Raw genomic sequence first — 20,747 nt, 5'->3', positions numbered from 1 at the left:
GGGATGTACCCCAGGCTACTGTGGGAGGTGAGGGAGGAGATTGCTGAGCCTCTGGCAATGATCATTGCATCATCAATGAGGACGAGAGAGGTTCCAGAGGATTGGAGGGTTGCGGATGTTGTCTATTATTCAGGAAAGGGAGTAGAGATAGTCCAAGAAATTATAGACCACTGAGTCTTACTTCAGTGGTTGGTAAGTTGATGGAGAAGATCCTGAGAGGCAGGACTTATGAAGATTTGGAGAGGCATAATGTGACTAGGAATAGTCAGCATGGCTTTGTCAAAGGCAGGATGTGCCTTACAAGCCTGATTGAATTTTTTGAGAATGTGACTAGATACATTGATGAAGGTAGAGCAGTAAATGTAGTGTATATGGACTTCAGCAAGGCATTTGATAAGGTACCCCATCCAAAGTTTATTGGGAAAGTAAGGAGGCATGGGATCCAAGGGTAAATTGCTTTGTGGAAACAGAACTGGTTTGCCCACAGAAGGCAGAGTGGTTGTAGACTGGTCATATTCTGCATGGAGGCCAGTGGTGTGCCTCAGGGATCTGTTCTGGGTCTCCTACTCTTTGTGATTTTTATATATGACCTGGATGAGGAAGTGGAGGGATGGGTTAGTAAATTTGCTGATGACACAAAGTTTGGGGGTGTTGTGGATAGTGTGGAGGGCTGTTAGAGGTTACAACAGGACATTGATAGGATGCAAAACTGGGATGAGAAGTGGCAGATAGAGTTCAAACTAGAGAAGTGTGAGGTAGTTCATTTTGGTAGGTCAAATATGATGGCAGAGTATAGTATTAATGTTAAGACTCTTGGCAGTGTGGAGGATCAGAGGCATCCTGGGGTCCATAGGACACTCAAATCTGTGTTTAAGAAGGCATACAGTGCATTGGCCATCAATTGTGGAATTGAATTTAGGAGCCGACAGGTAATGTTACAGCTATATAGGACCCTGGTCAGACCCCACTTGGAGCACTGCGTTCAGTTCTGGTCACCTCACTATAGGAAGAACATGGAACCATAGAAAGGGTGCAGAGGAGATTTACAAGGATGTTGCCTGGATTGGGGAGCATACCTTATGAGAATGGATTGAGTGAACTTGGTCTTTTCTCCTTGGAGCGACGGAGGATGAGAGGAGTCCTGATAGAGGTGCATAAGATAATGAGAGGCATTGATCATGTGGATAGTCAGAAGCTTTTTCCCAGGGCTGAAATGGCTATCACGAGAGGACACAGTTTTAAGGTGCTTGGAAGTAGGTACAGAAGAATTTTTTTTTAATATAAACACAGAGAGTGGTGAGTGTGTGGAATGGGCTGCCGGTGATGATGGAGGCAGAAATGATAGGGTCTTTTAAGAGATTCCTGGATGGCTACACGGAGCTTAGAAAAATAGAGGGCTATGGGTGAAGCCTAGGTAGTTCTAAGGTAAGGATATGTTCGGCACAGCTTTGTGGGCCGACAGGCCTGTATTGTGCTGTATGTTTTCTATGTTTCTACAGTTTCTTAGGTTCAAGGAGACAGTTAGTTACTAATACCAGTTACTAAACATCCAGGGCTCAAACACAGATATAGTTCAGAACTTGCCAGCATTTTTTCTTTGTGTTATGCATGACTTTTAACTTTGTAGCACAGAAGCTCCTGAGCCAAAGTGTGTACTGTATATAAAGATTCTCTAGACGCCCTGGAAATCCAGAGGAAGGACTGAAGAAGGGCCTCAACCCGAAATGTCGACTGTTTAAGTCTTTTCCATAGATGGTGCCTGACCTGCTGAGTTCCTCCAGCATTTTGTGTGTTTATCTTAAAATGTGCTTTAATTTATTCTTCATGAATTGGAATTTGGAACTAAGACAAAGGCACAGAATTAGGCCATTTGGCCCATCAAGCCTTCTCCACCATTTCATCATAGTTGATTAATTATCCCTCTCAACCCAATTCTCCTGCCTTCTCCCTGTAACCTTCGATGGTTCATTTAAAGATATCCAACAACTTGGCCTCCACGACCATCTGTGTCAATGAAGTCAACAGATCCCCCCCACCCTCTGCATCCACATCCTCATCTCTGTTCATTGACTGGGATTTGCAACAGAAAATAAATTGAGCCACACGCGCAAAGTGCTGAAGGAATTCAGCAGGTCAGGCAGCATCTATGGAAATAGAACCTTCCAAGAGGTGCTCCTCTCCATAGATGCTGCCTGACCTGCTGCATTCCTCCAGCAGTTTGTGTGTACACTCTGGATATCTAGAATCTGCAGAGACTCCTCTGTTTGTCATTCTCACCTTGGCCTTTTTCTTCTTCAAAGCTTTTGGGATGATTTCATAAGGCAGATGTGTGACAAACAATCGAGGTGATGGGCGGTCATCCACATTAATTTCCTTTAATGCTAACTCAAGCCAGGGAACCTCGCAGTAAGATGACTTGTATTCTCCCATTTGCAAATCTCCATCCATAAAAATATGTTTCAAAATATTCTGCATCCATATTGTTCCTAAAATTTGAGAAACAAAAGCATAATTTAGCAAAACATTTACATTTATTAAATTGCTGAACCTCTCTCCATGTCAAAGCAATCACTCAATGGCACAGGAGAGATTAACTGTATTTGTCACAAGTACAGTGAAACGTGTTGCTTGTATCAACGATAAACACAGTCTGAGGATATCCTGGTGTTGCCATGCATCTGGCTCCAACGTAACATGCCCACAAATTACTGACCCTTCCGAACCTGTGGGGGAAACCGGAGCACCCCAAGGAAACCTATTCAGTCACGGACAAATGTATAAACTCCTTAATGGCGGTGATGCATATTGTAGCCTGATATTCCAATCACTCGAGCTGTAAAAGTGTTGCATAACCACTACGATACTAGACATTAATCTACATTATATTAACATAATAATTAATATATTATATGTTAATACATAATAATACATATTATATATATTAATACAAAAATAAAATATTATCCTTCTAGATATGTATACCTCAATATTAACAAAGATATGAATTATGTTTCAAATGCTAAACTTTTATTTTCATTCTGTGGCACTGAATACTGTGTCTGCATTGTCTATGCTTTTAGATTGCTTGTCCTTCCCCTACCTGTTCACTGCCTGAGCCTCACTAAGGATAAGTCTGTCTGACTAATCGCAGTAAAGCTTTGATAACTTCGACTCCATTTCTCGCCCAGTCTCATGCATTAAAGTGTCAAGGAAGACTGAAATCATTGAGGAGGGGGCAGAAGGTGTGCGGCTGTTCAGCACCCTCTCCCAGCTGCCCCCTCGTTGCAGCCGGAAGAAGGTGTCTGTATGTGAAGGTCTCTGTCCATACCCTCTCCTCACTGCTTGCATTGGGCAGAAGGTACAGAAGCCTTAGGTCCCACACCACCAAGTTCAGCAACAGTTATTACTCTAGAACCATCAGGCTCTTGAACCAACGTGATGACTTCACTCACCTCAACACGGACCTGATCCTACAACCTACAGACCCACTTTCAAGGATTCTATAACTCATATTCTAAGTATTTTTTCCCCATTGGTTGTTTGTTGGTCTTTGTTTATGTGTACCTCTCTCAAAAATTCTACAGTATTTTTTATTTTCCTGTAAATGCCTGCAAGAAAGTAAATCTCAGGGTAGTATATGTAAACATACATATTTTTAGACTATATTTTACTTTGACATGGACTGCAATATTGTGTTGTTATCTTCAAAATGTAGATAAATCAATTTCTAAATCATTCCTGTTTCTCAGGGTGAAAATAAGCATTGTTGCTGAGTCGAATGCCATTCAATCTCCATGTTCTAAAAACAAAGGTTCATAAAGGTTCAAGGGTTCAATTTAATATCAGAGAATGTATACAGTATAGAACCTGAAATTCTTACTCTTCACAGACATCCACAAAACAAGAAAACCCACGGAATGAATGATAGAAACATCGAAGCCCCAAAGTCCCCTTCCCTCCTTTTGCACAAACAGCAGTAAAAGCATTAACAAACCCCCCACCCTTATCAGCACCCCCACCCTCATCAACACCCCTCCACCCACCCACATCAGCACCCCCCACACTCATCAACACCCCTCCCCCACCCTCATCAGCAAATCCCCCCACCATGCAAGCTATAGCAGAAACCCCAAAGAGTCATTGATCCAGAATCCATCAGAACTATAGCCCACAAACCAGCACTTTGGTATCTCAGACAGGCTCTTTCCCAATGAGAATATGCAACATTACAAATACTTTTACACTGAAGACTATCTTACCAGATTTAGGATACGTTACTACAAATACATCAGAATCTCGAATATCATAGTTTTCCATCTGTTCTAGACGTTCGATAGTATGAATCCTAGACATATTGCAGCCTTTGAATTTAAACATTTCGACTGTTTGGAATTTCCCCTCTTCCTCTGCCATGTTTCTGCTCATTAGAAGAGGCAAAGGTCTGCAAGTCTTAAGGACAATTAATAATTAACTCATTGCAGTGTAATATCTGAAACGTTCAAATATACAGATTCTGTTGCTACTCTATTTGACCACATCAAGAAGTTGCTCTAATACACTCAGTGGCCACTTTATTAGGTGCACCTGTACATCTACTCATTAATACAAATATCTAATCAGCCAATCATGTTGCAACATAAAAGCATGCAGACATGGTCAAGAACTTCAGTTGTTGTTCAGACCAAACAGCAGAATAGGGAAGGAAATGTGATCTAAGTGACTTTGACCATGGAATGATTGTTGGTGCCAGAAGGGGTGGTTTAAGTATCTCAGAAACTGGGATATCAGGGGATTTTCATGCACACGTGCAAATGCAGTTTAAGATGGTGCTGGCTCTGCAACCTCCGGCTGAGGGCCGATGAAACAAGGAAAACATCTAAGTACCTTGTTAATCACCATTTTTCTGGTAAACAATCTTCACAAACAATAGCCTATAACTTCCAACTGGACTTGGAGGCAATTTGATGTGGCAGAAGCAAGGCGAGGGGAGGCAGCAAGAGTGAGGAAGTGAGGAGGACCCGAGGTTTGATCAGTTTAAGTGATGGGCCAAATTGCAAAGGTTGGGTACTGGGCAAATCGAGGTGGTGGGGTCCAGGGCCCCGACCACATCAAAGTGACTGAACCCAATGTCTGGATCACCAGGCCACACTGAAAAGGTCAGAGTATTAGGGCAGGTTCAGCTCACAGAAGACAGCGGGTGGTGGTCGAAGGGACTTATTTGAGCTGGAGTCTGTACCTAATGGAGTTCTGCAGGGATCAGTGCTGGGACCACTGCTGTTTGTCCCTGAATGAAAGTGAGCTCTTACCAGTGACCAATCAGGAGATCAGAGGCTTGAGGGGAGGGAATTTAACTCGGGTCCGCAGACCAAGTATAAAAGAACAGCAACTTGTGGCAGTTTGTTTGGAGCTCTGACCAGCGGCCAATCGGCATTTGCCAATTAGCAAAAACAAATTAAAGGAAGGCGGGGCAAGAGCAGCGGCCGTCGTTGGAGTGGACGAAGTCAGTGATGATCCTGAAGCTTTAGCTCTTAGACGCTTCTACGAAGTGAGGCTTCAATCAGAGAAAGCAAGTTAGAAAAGCTCTAGGTAAAGTTTTTTTCCCCCTCTCTTCTTTACACCTGCTTAGCTAGGACAGTAGAGATGCCAGGCATCTGTCATTTTAACTTTCCACATATTGACTGGAAATCCCATACTGTAAAAGGACTAGAAGGGATAGAGTTTTTTAAATGTGTTCAGGGAAGTTTCCTTCATCAGTACACAAAAGTCCCAATGAGAGAGTTACAGATAGGGTAAAAGCAAGCAGGCCTTTTCCACTGTGGTCGGTCGGGTGGGACTACAACTAGAGGTCATGGGTTAAGTGTGAAAGGTGAGAGGTTTAGGGGGAACATGAGGGTAAACTTCTTCACTCAGATGGTTATGAGAGGGTGGAAGTTGCCAGCACAAGTGGAGCATTCAAGCACAATGTCGATGTTTAAGAGAAGTTTGGATAGGTACATGGACATTAGGGGTATGGAGGGCTATGGACCTAGAGCTGAACAATGTGAGTAGGCAGTTTTGATGGTCATCTATAACCTCCAGGATTATGGAGGTGCGGTTATGAAGGATTACCGCATCTCCATAATCCTTCTGGCTGTGATTTTGCCTCATCTCCTGTCCGTCTGTTCTATCATCCCTGTTGTACACTATCTTAGATTTATTTCTGTTTTCCCCTTCCTCAGCCCTATCACTCCAGTTCCCAAACCCCTGCCGAATTAGTTTAAACTTTCCCTAACAGCTTTATTAAACCTGCTTGCTAGGATATTAGACCCCTTTGGGTTCAGGTATAACCCCTCCTTTTTGTACAGGTCGTACCTCCCACAGAAGATGCCCCAATAATCCAGGAATCTGAAGCCCTGCCCCCTACACCAGTCTCTCAGCCACACATTAGCATCCCTGATCATGCTATTCTTGCGCTCATTAGCATGTGGCACAGGCAGCAATCCTGAGATTACTACCCTGGAGGTCCTGCTTTTCAGCTTCCGACCCAACTCCCTGAATTCTCTCTTCAGGACCTCCTCCCTTTTTCTACCTATATCATTGGTACCAATGTGTACCAAGTCTCTGGTTGTTCACCCTCTTCCTTCAAAATACTCTGCACCTGATCCGAGACATCCCATACCCTGGCACCTGGGAGGCAATGCACCATGCGGGTATCTCTACAAGCTGACAGATCTCCTGTCTGTTCCCCTCACTATGGAATCCCCTATGACTACCGCATTCCTCATCTTCCTCTTTCCCTTCTGCACCATGGACCCAGGATCAGTGCCAGAGACCCGATTGCCATGGTCGCCTCTTTCAGGTCACCTCCCCCGAACAGCATCAAAACAAGATAACGGTTACTGAGGGGAATGGCCACAGGCATGCCCTCTACTATCTGAGCTCTTCCCTTCCCTTCCCTGACAGTCAACTACTTGTCTCACTCCTGCAGCCTCGAGGTGACTAACTCCTTGTAGCTCCTATCTATCACCTGCTCACTTTCCCTAATAAGCTGTAGGTCATCAAATCGCAGCTCCAGATCCCTAACACGGTCTCTCAGAAGCTGCACATTGGTGCACCTGGTGCAGATGTGGCCATCTGGGAGACTGGAAAATTCCCAGAATTCCTACATGTGACACCCAGAGCAGAATTCTAACCCTACGGACATGCTCTCAATTCCTCAAAAAAAAGTGCAAGGAAAAAAAAAGTCCACTTATCTTGCTGAAGCCCGAATGAGTCAAAGCCCTACCTCTTTGACTCAGATCACTCTGTGGATGACTTGGCGCTGTGGTACGGCCATGATGGGTAAGAGACTACTGAAACGCTCATCCTGAAAGTTGCCTCCATCTCCAGAAGCAGCACTGATGGGAATATTTCACAATTCACTCAAAACCTATGTCCTCTATCTGATCTACTGTGAACTTTGAAAGGTTTATCAATTACTACTGATCTTCCAAATTTCTGAAGCATTTTGAAAGTGACTGTGTAGGATGCAGATTTAAGATTCAGTGTGCAAATATTCCCACACCTTTGTGCGGCATATTAATGTTGTGCAAATTAAATATGTCTTGTATATAAACTTCTGGTGGTTGTCTCTCGGGGTCCAAGGAAGACTAAACATTGTGCAGTCATCTGCGGATACGCATGTGGCTTCAGAGGCCGAAGGTCGAAGCACGCGTGCGGTTGCGGGTTGGACGTGGAATGGCGGTTGTTAGGACAGGTGCATACTCAGCTTTGTGACGTCGGTCTCGTGCTGCTGCAAGGCGTTGATTTCGGCCATCCTCAAAGTCAGATGCAGCTTTTTTGGTCAGGGTGCTGTCGACTGTGGACTCCTCAAGGACATTCAGCTTTCAACCATGCTCAAGGCTGTGGTCCTCACCTCTCTGCTGTATGGCTGTGAAACCTGGGCCCTGTACCACAGGCAGGTCAATCAGCTGGAGCAGTTTCACATGCGCTCTCTGCGGTTGATCATGAGGATTCGATGGCAGGACCGAATCACCAACCAGGAAGTCCTTGACAGAGCCAACAGCACAAGCGTTGAGGCAAGAATCCTCCAGGTCCAGCTATGCTGGACTGGCCATGGGTGAAACAAGAATCCCCAGGCAGCTGGTCTACAGTGAACTTGAGCATGGCAGTCGCAAACAGGGCCGCCCCAAAAAAAGATTCAAAGACAATTTGAAATCGTATATCAAATGGGCAGACCTCTTCACGTTTGAATTTCCAGCATCTGCAGGTTTCCTCGTGTTTGCAGTAGGGTTATTGCCCCCTTCCTGTTTCTGACTTCTACCCACAATGACTCAGTGGGCAATCTCTCCATGACCTCTCCTTTTCTGCAGCCATGATACTGTCCCTGATTTGCAGTGCCATGCCCCCACCTCTTTTGCCTCCCTCCCTGTCCTTTTTGAAACATCTAAAGTCCAGCTGCTCACCCTCCCCTTCAAGAATATTCTGCAACATCCTGGACCCTAGCACCAAGGAGGCAACACACTATCCTGGTGTCTCTTTTGCTGCTGCAGAATCTCCTGTCTGCCCCCATCACTCTCAAGTCCCTTGTGACTATTGCTCCAGCTGACTTCTGAGGTTCTGCCCTATTGCCACAGGGGGACCCTGCACTGACTTCCTCCTCCCTTTACCTCTCTCGGTATTCACCCATCTACCCCCCGGATTCTGCGCTCTGTAATCACCTGCTCAAAAGTCATTTCTATCAATTGCTCTGCCTCCCAGATGGCCCAAGTTCATCCAACTCCAGCTCCAACTCCTTAATGCCGTCTTTCTTGAGCTGGAGTTGGCTACACTTCCCTCACCAGGGAGACTATCAGGTTCCATGAATTCCTGCATCCCACAGGAGGAGCATTCTACTGCCATATCTGCCATCCTGCCTGCACTGTAGAATGGGCAACCAAGACCAAATCAGCAATAACAAATGGAAAAACCTACCTTTCTAACCTGTGTCTTTGTCCTCAGCCTCCTCTCCTTGAAGCCTCTTGAGCCAAAGCCTGACACTCCTACCCTCACTGCTGGCCTACTCCCAACAATGGACGTCCCGCTTGCCCCTTCTGTACTTTTATTCAATTCACAGTGCTCTGCTCCCAATGTTGTTTGGGCCTCCAGAACCCCTGGTAAGGCAGTTTGTTCATAATGAAAGTAAAGGGCTGTGACTATTGTTAAGCATACTGAATGACTCTCGCATGTTTTATTCACAAAATCCTGCAACTGGACCCAAGAAAACAATTATGCAAATGACCATGATTATTTAATTACAATGCTCTTTCACTCAACTTGTTTCCTACCAATTGTTAACAAGTTCCTAACAATTGAACAATTTCTCAATTGTTAGATTGATCTAACAATCCAGACCATTGTTAGTCTGGATCCGATCCAGCACATAAAAAGCACAGTAAGACAAAGGACATATGTAATAATGAAAAAAGCAGAAAAAAATAGAAGATAGTTTATAGATTAATAATATACCCATAAAATGACATTAGCCACAGGAGTGACCATACTGTACATAAGGTGACTCTGACAGGATCGAGTAGTGGACATTTATCTAAGTGTTTGTGATGGTAACGGCCAGGGGGCAGATTTATAGATCCTGCAAAGCACTTCTTAATAAAAAGAATAGAAGTTGTTGAATTCACTATCAAAGTGTTACTGAAGCACATAAAACGCATAAGAAATGAATTCTAAACTGTCAGGTGCGCCAGTCTTCCACTTCACAGGTTAACAACTGGTGGAACTGAAAAGATACTCTCTGACAATTTTGCCGTAATTGGAATTTTTTTATTACAATTGTCAACTGGACTGAGGTACTTGTCGTGCAGATGACTTCTTACAGATTAATTCATTACACAGTGCATTGAGGTGATACAAGGTAACTTTGTATTGAGGTAGTACGAGACGAGGGTGCAGAGGAGGTTCACAAAACTGATCCCATTTCATGTACTCGCTGGAGTTTAAAACAATGGGGAGGAGGGGATCTCATTGAAACCTATTGGATATTGAAAGGCCGAGATAGAATGGATGTGGAGGGAGTTGTTTCCTATGGTGGAGGAGTCTAGAACTAAATAAGCCTAATTCAGAATTGAAAGACATCCATTTAGTACAGAGATAGGTTTATGGCACCAAGAGATGCATATTGAAAATAACAATACATATTTACATAGAATGGACATAAGTGTTGCAACTTGGTGCTCTTGCGATCCAAAATATCTCCAGAGGTCAAGAATGAGGCAAAAAAATTGTTGCTTACAATTGTAATAATAAGTGTTACAAACCGGAAAATGTACAACCATAAGATATAAGAGCAGAATTAGGCCATCTGGCCCATTGCATATGTTCCGTCATTTCATCATGGCTGATCCAACTTTCCTCTGAGCCCCAATCTCCTGCCTCCTCCCTTATCCCTTCATGGCCTGATCAATCAACAGTCTATCAGCCTCTTCCTTAAATATACATAACGACCTGGCCTCCACAGCTACTATGGCAAAGAATTCCACAGATTCACCATTCTCTGGTTAAAGAAATGCCTTCGTATCTCCATTCTAAAAGGATGCTGCTCTGTTCTGAGGCTCTGTCCTCTGGTCTTTGATTCACTCACCAACAGAAACATCCTCTCCCCTTCATCTCTATTAAGGCCTTTCACCATTCAACAGGTTTCAATGAGGTCACCCCTCATTCTTCTGATTTCTAGTGAATTTAGGCCCAGAGCCATAAAACGCACTTCATACGACAAGCCATTTAACCCTGGGTTTATTTCCCTGAACTTTCTTTGAACCCTCTCCCTCTCCAGTTTCAGCACATCCTTTCTCAGATAAGTAGATGATGGGTGTAACATGAATGTAAGAAAGGGCGAGCCAGTGATTGGGTGCAAATGCAGACAGAGCAAAGAGTTAAATTGTACAACAGAGGCAAAATTCAAAAGGACAAAGAATGCAGGACTGAAGGCGTTGTATTTAAATGCACACAGCATTTGGAATAAGGTGGACGAACTCCACCTTAATGTGGAGCAATTGGTGATTGGTTGTATGACATTGCGGACATCACTGAATCATGGCTGAAAGAGGCCATAGTTGGGAGGTTAACATTGAAAGGACAGGCAGGAAGGCATAGGCGGTGGTGTAGCTCTGTTGGTGAGAGATGGAATTACATCTTTAGAAAGAATTGACATAGGGTCAGAGAATGTTGAATCTTTGTGGCTGCAGTTAAGAAACTGCAAGGGTAAAAAAAAATTATGGGAAACATATATAGGCTTCCAAATAGTAGCCAGGATGTGGAGTTGTGATTGCAAAGGGAGCTGGAAAAGGCATGTAATAAAGATAATGACATAATTGTAATGGGGGACTTTAATATGCAAGGGGATTGGGAAAATCAAGTTGGTGTTGGATCACAAGAGAGGGAATTTGGTGAATGCCTACGAGATGGCTTTTGAGAGGAGCTTCTGTTTGAGCCTACTTGGGGAAATGCCATCTTAGATTGGGTGTTCTGTAATAATCCAGGTTTTATTAATCATTTTAATGTAAAGGAATCTTTAGGAGGTAGTGATTGTAACATGATTGAATTCATACTGCAATTTGAGAGGGAGAAGCATAGGACACATGTATCGGTATCACAATAGAATAAAGAGAATAACAGAGACTTGAGAGAGGAGCTTGTCCGGGTGGATTGGAGGAGAATACTGGCAGATATAATGGCAGACCAGAAATGGCTGAAGTTTCTGGGAATACTTTGCAAGGTTCAAGATAGATACATCTCACAGAAGTTGTTCTCAAATGGTAGGAGTAGACAACTGTGGCTGACAAGGAAAGTTAAGGACTGCATGAATGCCAAATAAAGGACATATAAGGTAGCAAATGTGAGTGCGAAATTGGATGATAGGGAAGCTTTTAAAATCCAACAAAAGACAACTAAAAAAGCTACAAGAAGGGAAAAGATGAAATATGAAGATAGACTAGCCAATAATATAAAGCAGGATACCATAAGTTTTTTCAGTTTTCTAAAGAGTAAAAGGGAGGTGGGAGTTGATATTGAATTACTGGAAAATGATGCTGCTGAGGTAGTAATGGGGGACAAAGAAATGGCAGGTGAACCTAATGGTTATTTTGCATTTATCTTCACTGTGCAAGACACTAGCAGTGTGCTAGATGCCCATGAGTGTAAGGGGGCAGGAGTGAGTGCCATTGCTATTACAAAGGTGCTAGGCAAACTCAAAGGTCTTAAGGTCTTAAGGTGGATAAGTCACCTGGACCAGGTGGACTAAATCCCAGAGTCCTGAGAGTCATTGCTGAAGAGATAACAGATTCATCAGTCATGATCTTTTAAGAATCACTTAATTCTGGCATGGTCCCAGAGGACTGAAATTGCAAATGTCACTCCACTCTTTAAGAAGGGTGGAAGACAAAAGAAAGGAAATTATAGGCCAGTTAGCCTAACCTCAGTAGTTGGGAAAGTGTTGGAATCTATTATTAAGGATGAGGTTTTGAGGTACTTGAAGACTAAGGAGATAAAATAAGTGAAAGTCAGCATGGTTTTTGTAAAAGAAAATCTTTCCTAATTTGTTAGAGTTCTTCGAGGAAGTAACAAGTAGGGTGGGCAGAGGAGAGGTTGTGGATGTCATTTACTTGGGTTTTCAGAAGGCATTTGATAAGGTGCCACACATGAGGCTGCTTAACAAGATCAAATCCTATGGTGTTACAGGAAAGATACTGACATGGATAGAGGAATGGCTGACAGGCAGGAGGCTGCAACTGGGAATAAAAAGGGCCTTTTCTGGTTGGCTGTCAGTGACTAGTGGTGTTCAGGGTTCAGTATTGGGACTATTACTTTTCACATTGCTTGTCAATGATTTGGATAATGGAATTGAAGGATTTCTGGCAAAGTTTGCAGATGATATGAAGGTAGGTAGAGGGGTAGGTAGTGCTGAGGGAGCAATGCAATTGCAGCAGGACTTAGACAAATTGGAAGAATGGCTAAAAAAAGTGGCAGATGGAATGCAGTGTTGGGAAATGTATGATAATGCATTTTGTTAAAAGGAACAATGGTGCAGACTATATCTAAATGGGGAGAAGGTTCAAACTTCAGAGGTGCAAAGGGACTTAGGAGACCTCTTGCAAGACTCCCAGAAGGTTAATTTACAGTTTGAGTCTGTGGTAAAGAAGGCAAATGCAATGTTGGCATTTATTTCAATGGGAATAGAATATAAAAGCAAGGAGATAACGCTGAGACTTTATAAGACACTAGTTAGGCCGCACTTGGAATATAGTCAACAGTTTTGGGCCCATTTCTCAGAAAGGATGTGGCGTCATTGGAGAGAGTCCAGAGGAGGTTCATGGGGATGATTCCAGAAATGGAGGATTTAACATCTGAAGATCATTTGGCAGCTTTAGACCCGTACTCACTGGAATTTAGAAGAATGCGGGGGTGGGGGGGGGATCTCATTGAAACCTACTGAATGTTGTATTTTCTCTCCATTCAAAAATAATCAAACTTTTCATTATTTCTACCAAACCGCATGACCATGCTCTTCCCAACGCTGTATTCCATCTGCCATTTCTTTGCCCATTCCCTAATCTGTCTAAATCTTTTTGTAGCCTCACTTCTTCCTCAAAACTACCTGCCCTTCCACCTATCTTCACATCACCTGTGAACTTTGCAACAAAGCTATCAATTCCAAATCATTGACACATTATATAAAAGGAATCTGTCCCAACAGACCCCTGTCGAACACCACTAGTCACCGGCAGCCAACTAGAACAGGTTCCCTTTACTCCCACTCTTTGTCTCCTGCCAAACAGCCACTGCTTTATCCATGCTATAGACCTTCCTGTAATACCATGGGCTCATAGCTTGTTAAGCTAGTAGGAAGTTAAAAAGCAGGACCTCGAGGGTGGTAATCTCAGGATTGCTACCTGTGCCATGTGTCAGTGAGGGTAAGAATAGGATGCTCTGGAGAATGAACACGTGGCTGAGGAACTGGTGTAGGGGGCAGGGTTTCATATTTCAGGATCATTGGGACCTCTTCTGGGGCAGATGGGACCTGTACAAGAGAGACGGGTTACACCTGAACTACAGGGGGACCAATATCCTTGCAATCTCCGTAACTTCTGCCACCTCCTATGGGAACCCACTACCAAACACATCTTTCTCTCCCCCCACCTTTTTCTGCCTTCTGCAGGGATCGGCTCCCTACGTAACTCCCTTGTCCATTCGTCTCCCCCATCCCTTCCCACTGATCTCCCACTTGGCACTTATTCTTGTAAACGGAACAAGTGCTACACCTGCCCTTACACTTCCTCCCTCACCACCATTCAGGCCCCCAAACAGTCCTTCCAGGTGAGGCGACACTTCACCTGTGAGTCGGCCAGTGTGGTATACTGCGTCCGGTGCTCCCAGTGTGGCCTTTTGTATATTGGTGAGACTCGACACAGACTGGGAGACCATTTTGCTGAACACCTACGCTCTGTCCGCCAGAGAAAGCAGGATCTCCCAGTGGCCACACATTTTAATTCCACGTCTCATTCCCACTCTGATATGTCTATCCATGGCCTCCTCTACGATCAAGATGAAGCCACACTCAGGTTGGAGGAACAGCATCTTATATACCGGCTGGGTAGCCTCCAACCTGATGACATGAACATTGACTTCTCTAACTTCCTTTAATGCCCCTCCTCCCCTTCTTACCCCACCCCTGACACTTTTAGTTTTTTTTTCTCTCTGCCCATCACTCTGCCTGTTCTCCATCTCCCTCTGGTGCTCCCCTCCCCCTTTCTTTCTCCCGAGGCCTCCCGTCCCATGTTTCTTTCCCTTCTCCAGCTCTCTATCACTTTCGCCAATCACCTTTCCAGCTCTTAGCTTCATCCCACCCCCTCCGGTCTTCTCCTATCATTTCGCATTTCCCCCTCCCCCCATTACTTTCAAATCTCTTACTATCTTTCTTTTCAGTTAGTCCTGACGAAGGGTCTCGGCCTGAAACGTCGACAGTGCTTCTCCCTACAGATGCTGCCTAGCCTGCTGCGTTCCACCAGTATTTTGTGTGTGTCGCTGCCATGATATTGTCTTTATTTTTCACATGCTTTGTTACAAAAAAAAGTCAAGCTCCTGAAAAACCAGATCCTGTTATTCAAAGCGGCCTTTGGTTAACCATTGTCCCTTGTCCACTTCAAAACAGAACACTTAACCATCACATGATCAGCTCCAACATAGCTTTCAAGGACAACCTGAACTTTACCCTGCCCAAGTGCTAGCTTATCACCAATGTTTTCTAAACTAAGCCCATTTGCTGAACTTCCAAACAACTCATTAATTTCAAGCAAGTCATTAATTTTATCTTCAAGAACTTTAATTCCAAATGTTTCCATAATAACACCTGCCGATGGTCTCTCTATATCACAAACTTGAACAACATCACCAAGTTGTTTCTCTGTAAATTCTAAAATATAGTTTAACAAATCAGCATGTACTGTCTCCGCATTTGGGAGAGCTGTTTCTTTCAGCAAAGGTCTTGAAACCAATCCAGACTTCACAAGTACTTTATTCAAAAAACCAGTAACAACACTGTTCCCAATATCTACAATAAAATTCTCCTCACCAGTTTTCATTTCATCACCAATTAATACAAGTGATTGAGAATCCTCAATTTCCACTGGTGCCAGGGTTAACCCCTTACTCACTAACCAAGTCCATCTGACACGAAAGGACTGCATTCCTTTTTACCCAAGTCACACACCTCAGACCTTAACTGAGTCTCTTTTTTTTTAAATTGATTTTTTATGCATTTTTTACAGCATTACAAAAAAAACCCCAAGAACAAAATAGGAAATTAATACAGTACAAGATAAACATACAATGGTAATATAATACAGAATATAACAATTGAAAAAGCACCCAAATTGAAGTCGTGTAAAGTTAGTATCCACCCCAACCCCCGCAAGAAAAAAAACTCCAGAAACATTCAAACCCCCAAAACTGTAAATAGAATTAAAAACAGAAGATAATAATGCCTACTACCCAAAAAAAAAAGCTGAAAGCAAGGGACTGAAAAAGAAAACTTAGTCAAAAGGAAAGTTATGAAAATACTCAATAAAAGGTCCCCAGACCTTAGGAAACTTTATGTCTGAATCTCTCCATCTAAGAAGAATTAGACGTCTAGCCAGGAGAGAAGCAAAAGATAATATTCGACGTTTAGTCAAACTCAAACGTATATCTGTCTCAGCCAAGAAACCAAAAAGAGCAGTTAAAGGGTTAGGTTCTAAGTGGCGATTCAGAATACAGGATAAAGTTAAGAAAACATCTCTCCAAAATTTCTCTAGACTAGGACAGGTCCAGTACATATGAATGAGAGAAGCCTCGCTACTTTTGCATTTATCACAGAGAGGACTGATATTAGGATAAAATCGAGGTAATTTAGATTTGGACATATGAACCCTATGAACAATCTTAAACTGTAAAAGACAGTGGCGAGCACAAAGAGAAGTTGAGTTAACTGACGAGAATCTAGTCCCAAACCTCATCAGATAAAGGGATATTTAAGTCATGCTCCCAAGCCATTCTGATTTTATCGAAAGGGGCGCATCGTAAGGATACTAATTTATCATGAATAAAAGATATTAAACCTTTACACAATTGATTAATAGAAAGAAACAAGTCCATAGCATTTTTCACGGGTATCTCAGGGAAGTTGGGTAATAAAGGATTAATGAAGTGTCTAATTTGGAGATATCTAAAGAAATGGGCATTAGATACATTAAACTTTGCAGAGAACTGTTGAAAAGATGCAAAGTGATTATCAATGAAAAGATCTTCAAAATACCTAATGTCCTTTCTATACCAATCATAAAATGTTGAATCATGCATAAAGGTAGAAAAAGATGATTATGTAAAATAGGACTAGAAAGGGAAAAACCATAGAAACCATAAAATTTCCTAAACTGGGCCCACATTCACAGAGTATGTCTAACAAGAGGATTAACAATTAGTCTAGGCAAACTACTAGGGAGTGCAGATCCAAGAAGTGCAGAGGTAGATAGATCCTTCGTGGATTTCAGCTCCATTGCTACCCATTTAGGGCAGTCAGACTGGCGATGGAAAAAAGACCAGAAGATAAGACAACGAATGTTAGCTGCCCAGTAGTATAGATGGAAATTAGATAAGGCCATGCCGCCCTCTTTTTTAGATTTTTGAAGGTAAGTTTTGTTAATTCTGGAACGCTTACCCTTCCACAGATAGGACAAAATAATAGTCTAAGGAATCAAAAAAGGTTTTAGAAATAAAAATTGGAATAAATTGAAATAAGTATAAAAATTTAGGGAGAACATACATTTTAATAACATTAACATGACCTACCAAGGACGTAGATAAAGGTGACCATTGTGACAAACTCTGTTTTGTAGAGTAGAAAAGATTGGCAAAATTTTCACGAAAAAGATCCATAAAATTCCTTGTAATACCAAGATAGGTAAATTGTTTATCAACTACTTTAAAGGGGAGGTCATGAAATACTAATACTTGTGCTTCTTTATTAATTGGAAAAAGTTCACTCTTATGTAAATTAAGTTTATAGCCAGAGAACTGGCTAAATTGATCAAGAAGTGAAAACATTGGAGGTAAGGATGTGGATGTAATATCCCCGTTCTCCTTCTGGATCTTTGTCATATGTTGTTTAGCTTTAGAACGTCTCAACTGATTAGCTACAAACTTGCCGGATTTGTCACCATGAATATAAAAGCAACTCTTACTTTCAAGAAGTTGATGTTCAACTGGTTGAGTAGAGAGAAGGTCAAATTTAGTTTGGAGTTCTACACGCTTCTTATATAATTCGGGGTTTTTAGTCTGAGCATATATTTGATCTAATTCTTTAATCTGATTAATCAGGTCTAATCACTCTGAATGGGACTTTCTATTAAAATTTGCTGTATATGAAATTATTTGACCCCTCAAATATACTTTCATAGCATCCCAGACAATCTGGGATGAAATTTCAGAAGATGTATTAGTGTTTTGGAAAAAAGTTATCTGGTCCTTAATAAATTTTACAAAATCCGATAATAAAGTCGGGTTAAAGCACCAATGTTTATTCCTTTGAGGGAGACCAGGAAATTTTAGAGACAAAGTGACTGGGGCATGATCAGTGATCAGTAAACTCTGATAGTCACAAGAATGAACAAATGAAATAAGTTGATTATCAATTAAGAAACAGTCAATTCTAGTAAAGGTATGATGAACATGTGAAAAAAAGGAATGATCTCTCTCAGTAGGATGAAGGAAATGCCATATATCAGAGATACCATAGTTAGAAAGAAAAAAGAAAATAGCTAAAGCAGATTAAGTAGGTAATCTAGTAACAGGGGACAATTGATCCAAAGTTGGATCTAACCAGCAGTTAAAGTCACCACCCAATATAAGAGAATATAGGTTCAGATCTGGTAATGAGGAAAAAAAGCGTTCAAAAAAATTAACATCATCAGAATTGGGAGCATGCAGGTTAGCTAGTACTACCTTAGTATTATATAATTTGCCAGAAACAATAATAAAATGGCCAGTTGTGTCAGATATCTTACTATGTAGTTCAAAAGGAACATTTGAGTTGATAAGAATGGAACCCCCACCCCCCCCCCAGATTTGGCCTGGAAGGATGAATGAAAATGTTGACCCACCCACTTTGACATAAGCCGAGAATTATCGAAACTGCGAATATGAGTTTCTTGCAGGAAAGCAATGTCAGCTTTGAGTTGTTTAATATGGGAGAAGACCTTTCTTCTTTTAACAGGGTGATTCAATCCCTTTACATATCAGCTCACAACTTTCAATGGACTAACCATTATCAATTGCTAAGACGTAAAAGGCAGTAGGCATATATAAGATCAAACATTGCAATAACAGTTTGGAAGCAAAAATATCAACATAAATCAATAAAATCAGGACTTAGACATGTCCTAGATAACAAGGAAAAACAAAAAAAAACAATAGATAGTGTTGGTACTGGAGAATCCACCCCACCCTCACAACCCAAAACTAGATGGCTACGCAAAAAAGCAGCTAGCTCTACAAAAAATAGGACACCCCAAAAACCAACTTCCAGTTCCGTAACATTAACATAAGCTCCGTGTAAATAATATAGCAGATACTAACTAATTTAACAAATCAAAATTACAAATAGGAACAACTTCATCAGAAAGGATATAAAACTTAATACAAAATAATAATCAAGAACTAATCTACCCGCGAGAAACTATGAAAATTTGAAAAAAAAGGGTAAAAGGGGGAACAAAAGGGGGAAATTCTATATTTAAAGAGAGTACATATCAGCTGTTTTAAAAAAAGGCAGGTCTTATACAGTAAATTGAAAGGGAGACCTTCAATAAAAAAACTCTAAGCCTCCCAAATAAATTAAGACCAGTTGTAGTTCTCTATAGTTAAAGTTATTCAAAAGTAAACGAAATTACACAAATGAAATCTAAGTCCACAGGAAAACATTAATTTAAATAATCTATTTAAGAAAATCACACCGTCCAAGGAGAAACCAACTAAAACCCTTAGGTTCTCAGTAGTTAAGGACTAAATTATTCAAATAGAGTCTGAGTTCGCAAAAAAGACTTTAATTCAAGAAATACTCATCAGCCATTTTAGGAAGTCAAACCGGGTCCAAAGAAGTCAAGATGGCTGGAAGATTTCCAACAAACATCTCAGCCTCTCTAACTGACTTAAACCACTTATATTCTCCAGTAATAAGCGTAATTCGAAGATCGGCAGGATTGCAAAGGGAAGGTTTGAATTCACGATTAAAAAGCTCTTTCATAATGCCTTTGAACTTGGCACGCATCTTCAGAACCTGGGGAGCATAGTCTTCCACGATATGAATGGTATTATTTCGGAAAGTCAGTGTGCCTCTTCGGCATGCCTCCATAATCAAACGGTTTTTCACCTGATAATGATGGAAACACAGGATAACTGGTCGTGCTCTAGAACCCAAAACAGCTCAAGGGACATAAATTCTGTGAGCTCTTTCTAGGTCAGGTGGAGTCGGGAGAAATTCTTTCCCAAAAATATCACAGGGAAAAGAAGAGAAAAATTCAATGGGGGAACCCATTTCAGTGGCCTCTGGCAAACGGAGAATTCGCAAATTGCAGCACCTGCTCCAATTTTTGAGATCAGCCATTTTGGAAATAAGTTTGCTGTTTTGCTCCGTTAAGTTGGAACAGAGAGTTTCCAAATGCTGAACGTGGTGTTTTAAATCTTCAGAGGTTAGGTCGATGCGAGATAAATGTTCGGCTTGATCGTCCACTCTGGTGTTAATCTGATCCAATTTTGACTCAAGCTGACTGATAGAGGCTCTGAATTCAGTCCTGACATCAGTTAAAATGTCTTGTCGATTCTGTTCCAGGATAGAGACAATCTCGGCAGACAAAGACGTGGGAGTTTCTTTTTTCCAGGATTTAGAATTTTTTGTAGCCATTGTAAAATAGACGTATTCGCAGGCAGGTAAGAAAAAACAGACAGAATAACAAACTAAGGTTTAAAAAGGGAGACACATAGTGTGAAGGTAAGAAATGTAAAGGAGCAAAAGTTTGAAGCAACTAAACAATCGCCATCTTACTAGAAGTCCTTAACTGAGTCTCAACACAAGGTTTAGTGCCCTGTGAATCCACAGGTGCTTCAACAACCTGAACATAAGCAAACAGGACAGCTGCCTCTTCTAGGCATTCAACACCAGTCCCAGTTTCAAATTCCAGGTTCCC

At 41.8% G+C, this 20,747-nt stretch overlaps 1 protein-coding gene across 1 annotated transcript in view; it reads right to left on the bottom strand.

The window, feature by feature from the left end:
- Positions 1-15,072, bottom strand: part of LOC132400450 (amine sulfotransferase-like) — a 51,975-nt gene extending 36,903 nt beyond the window's left edge. Inside the window, exons 1-3 of the mRNA XM_059981429.1 lie at positions 14,941-15,072; positions 4,260-4,449; positions 2,278-2,486 (exon numbers count right to left, since the gene is read on the bottom strand). Of these exons, the coding sequence (XP_059837412.1) occupies positions 2,278-2,486; positions 4,260-4,425 (375 nt within the window). The 5' untranslated portion in view covers positions 4,426-4,449; positions 14,941-15,072. The remainder of the gene's footprint in view (positions 1-2,277; positions 2,487-4,259; positions 4,450-14,940) is intronic.
- Positions 15,073-20,747: the final 5,675 nt, after the last annotated feature.

Source organism: Hypanus sabinus, chromosome 10 (assembly GCF_030144855.1).
Source record: "Hypanus sabinus isolate sHypSab1 chromosome 10, sHypSab1.hap1, whole genome shotgun sequence".
In the NCBI taxonomy this organism is placed as follows: Eukaryota; Metazoa; Chordata; class Chondrichthyes; order Myliobatiformes; family Dasyatidae; genus Hypanus; species Hypanus sabinus.
Note: the sequence above shows the minus strand (reverse complement) of the source record. Positions and strands in the feature narration are given on the sequence as shown.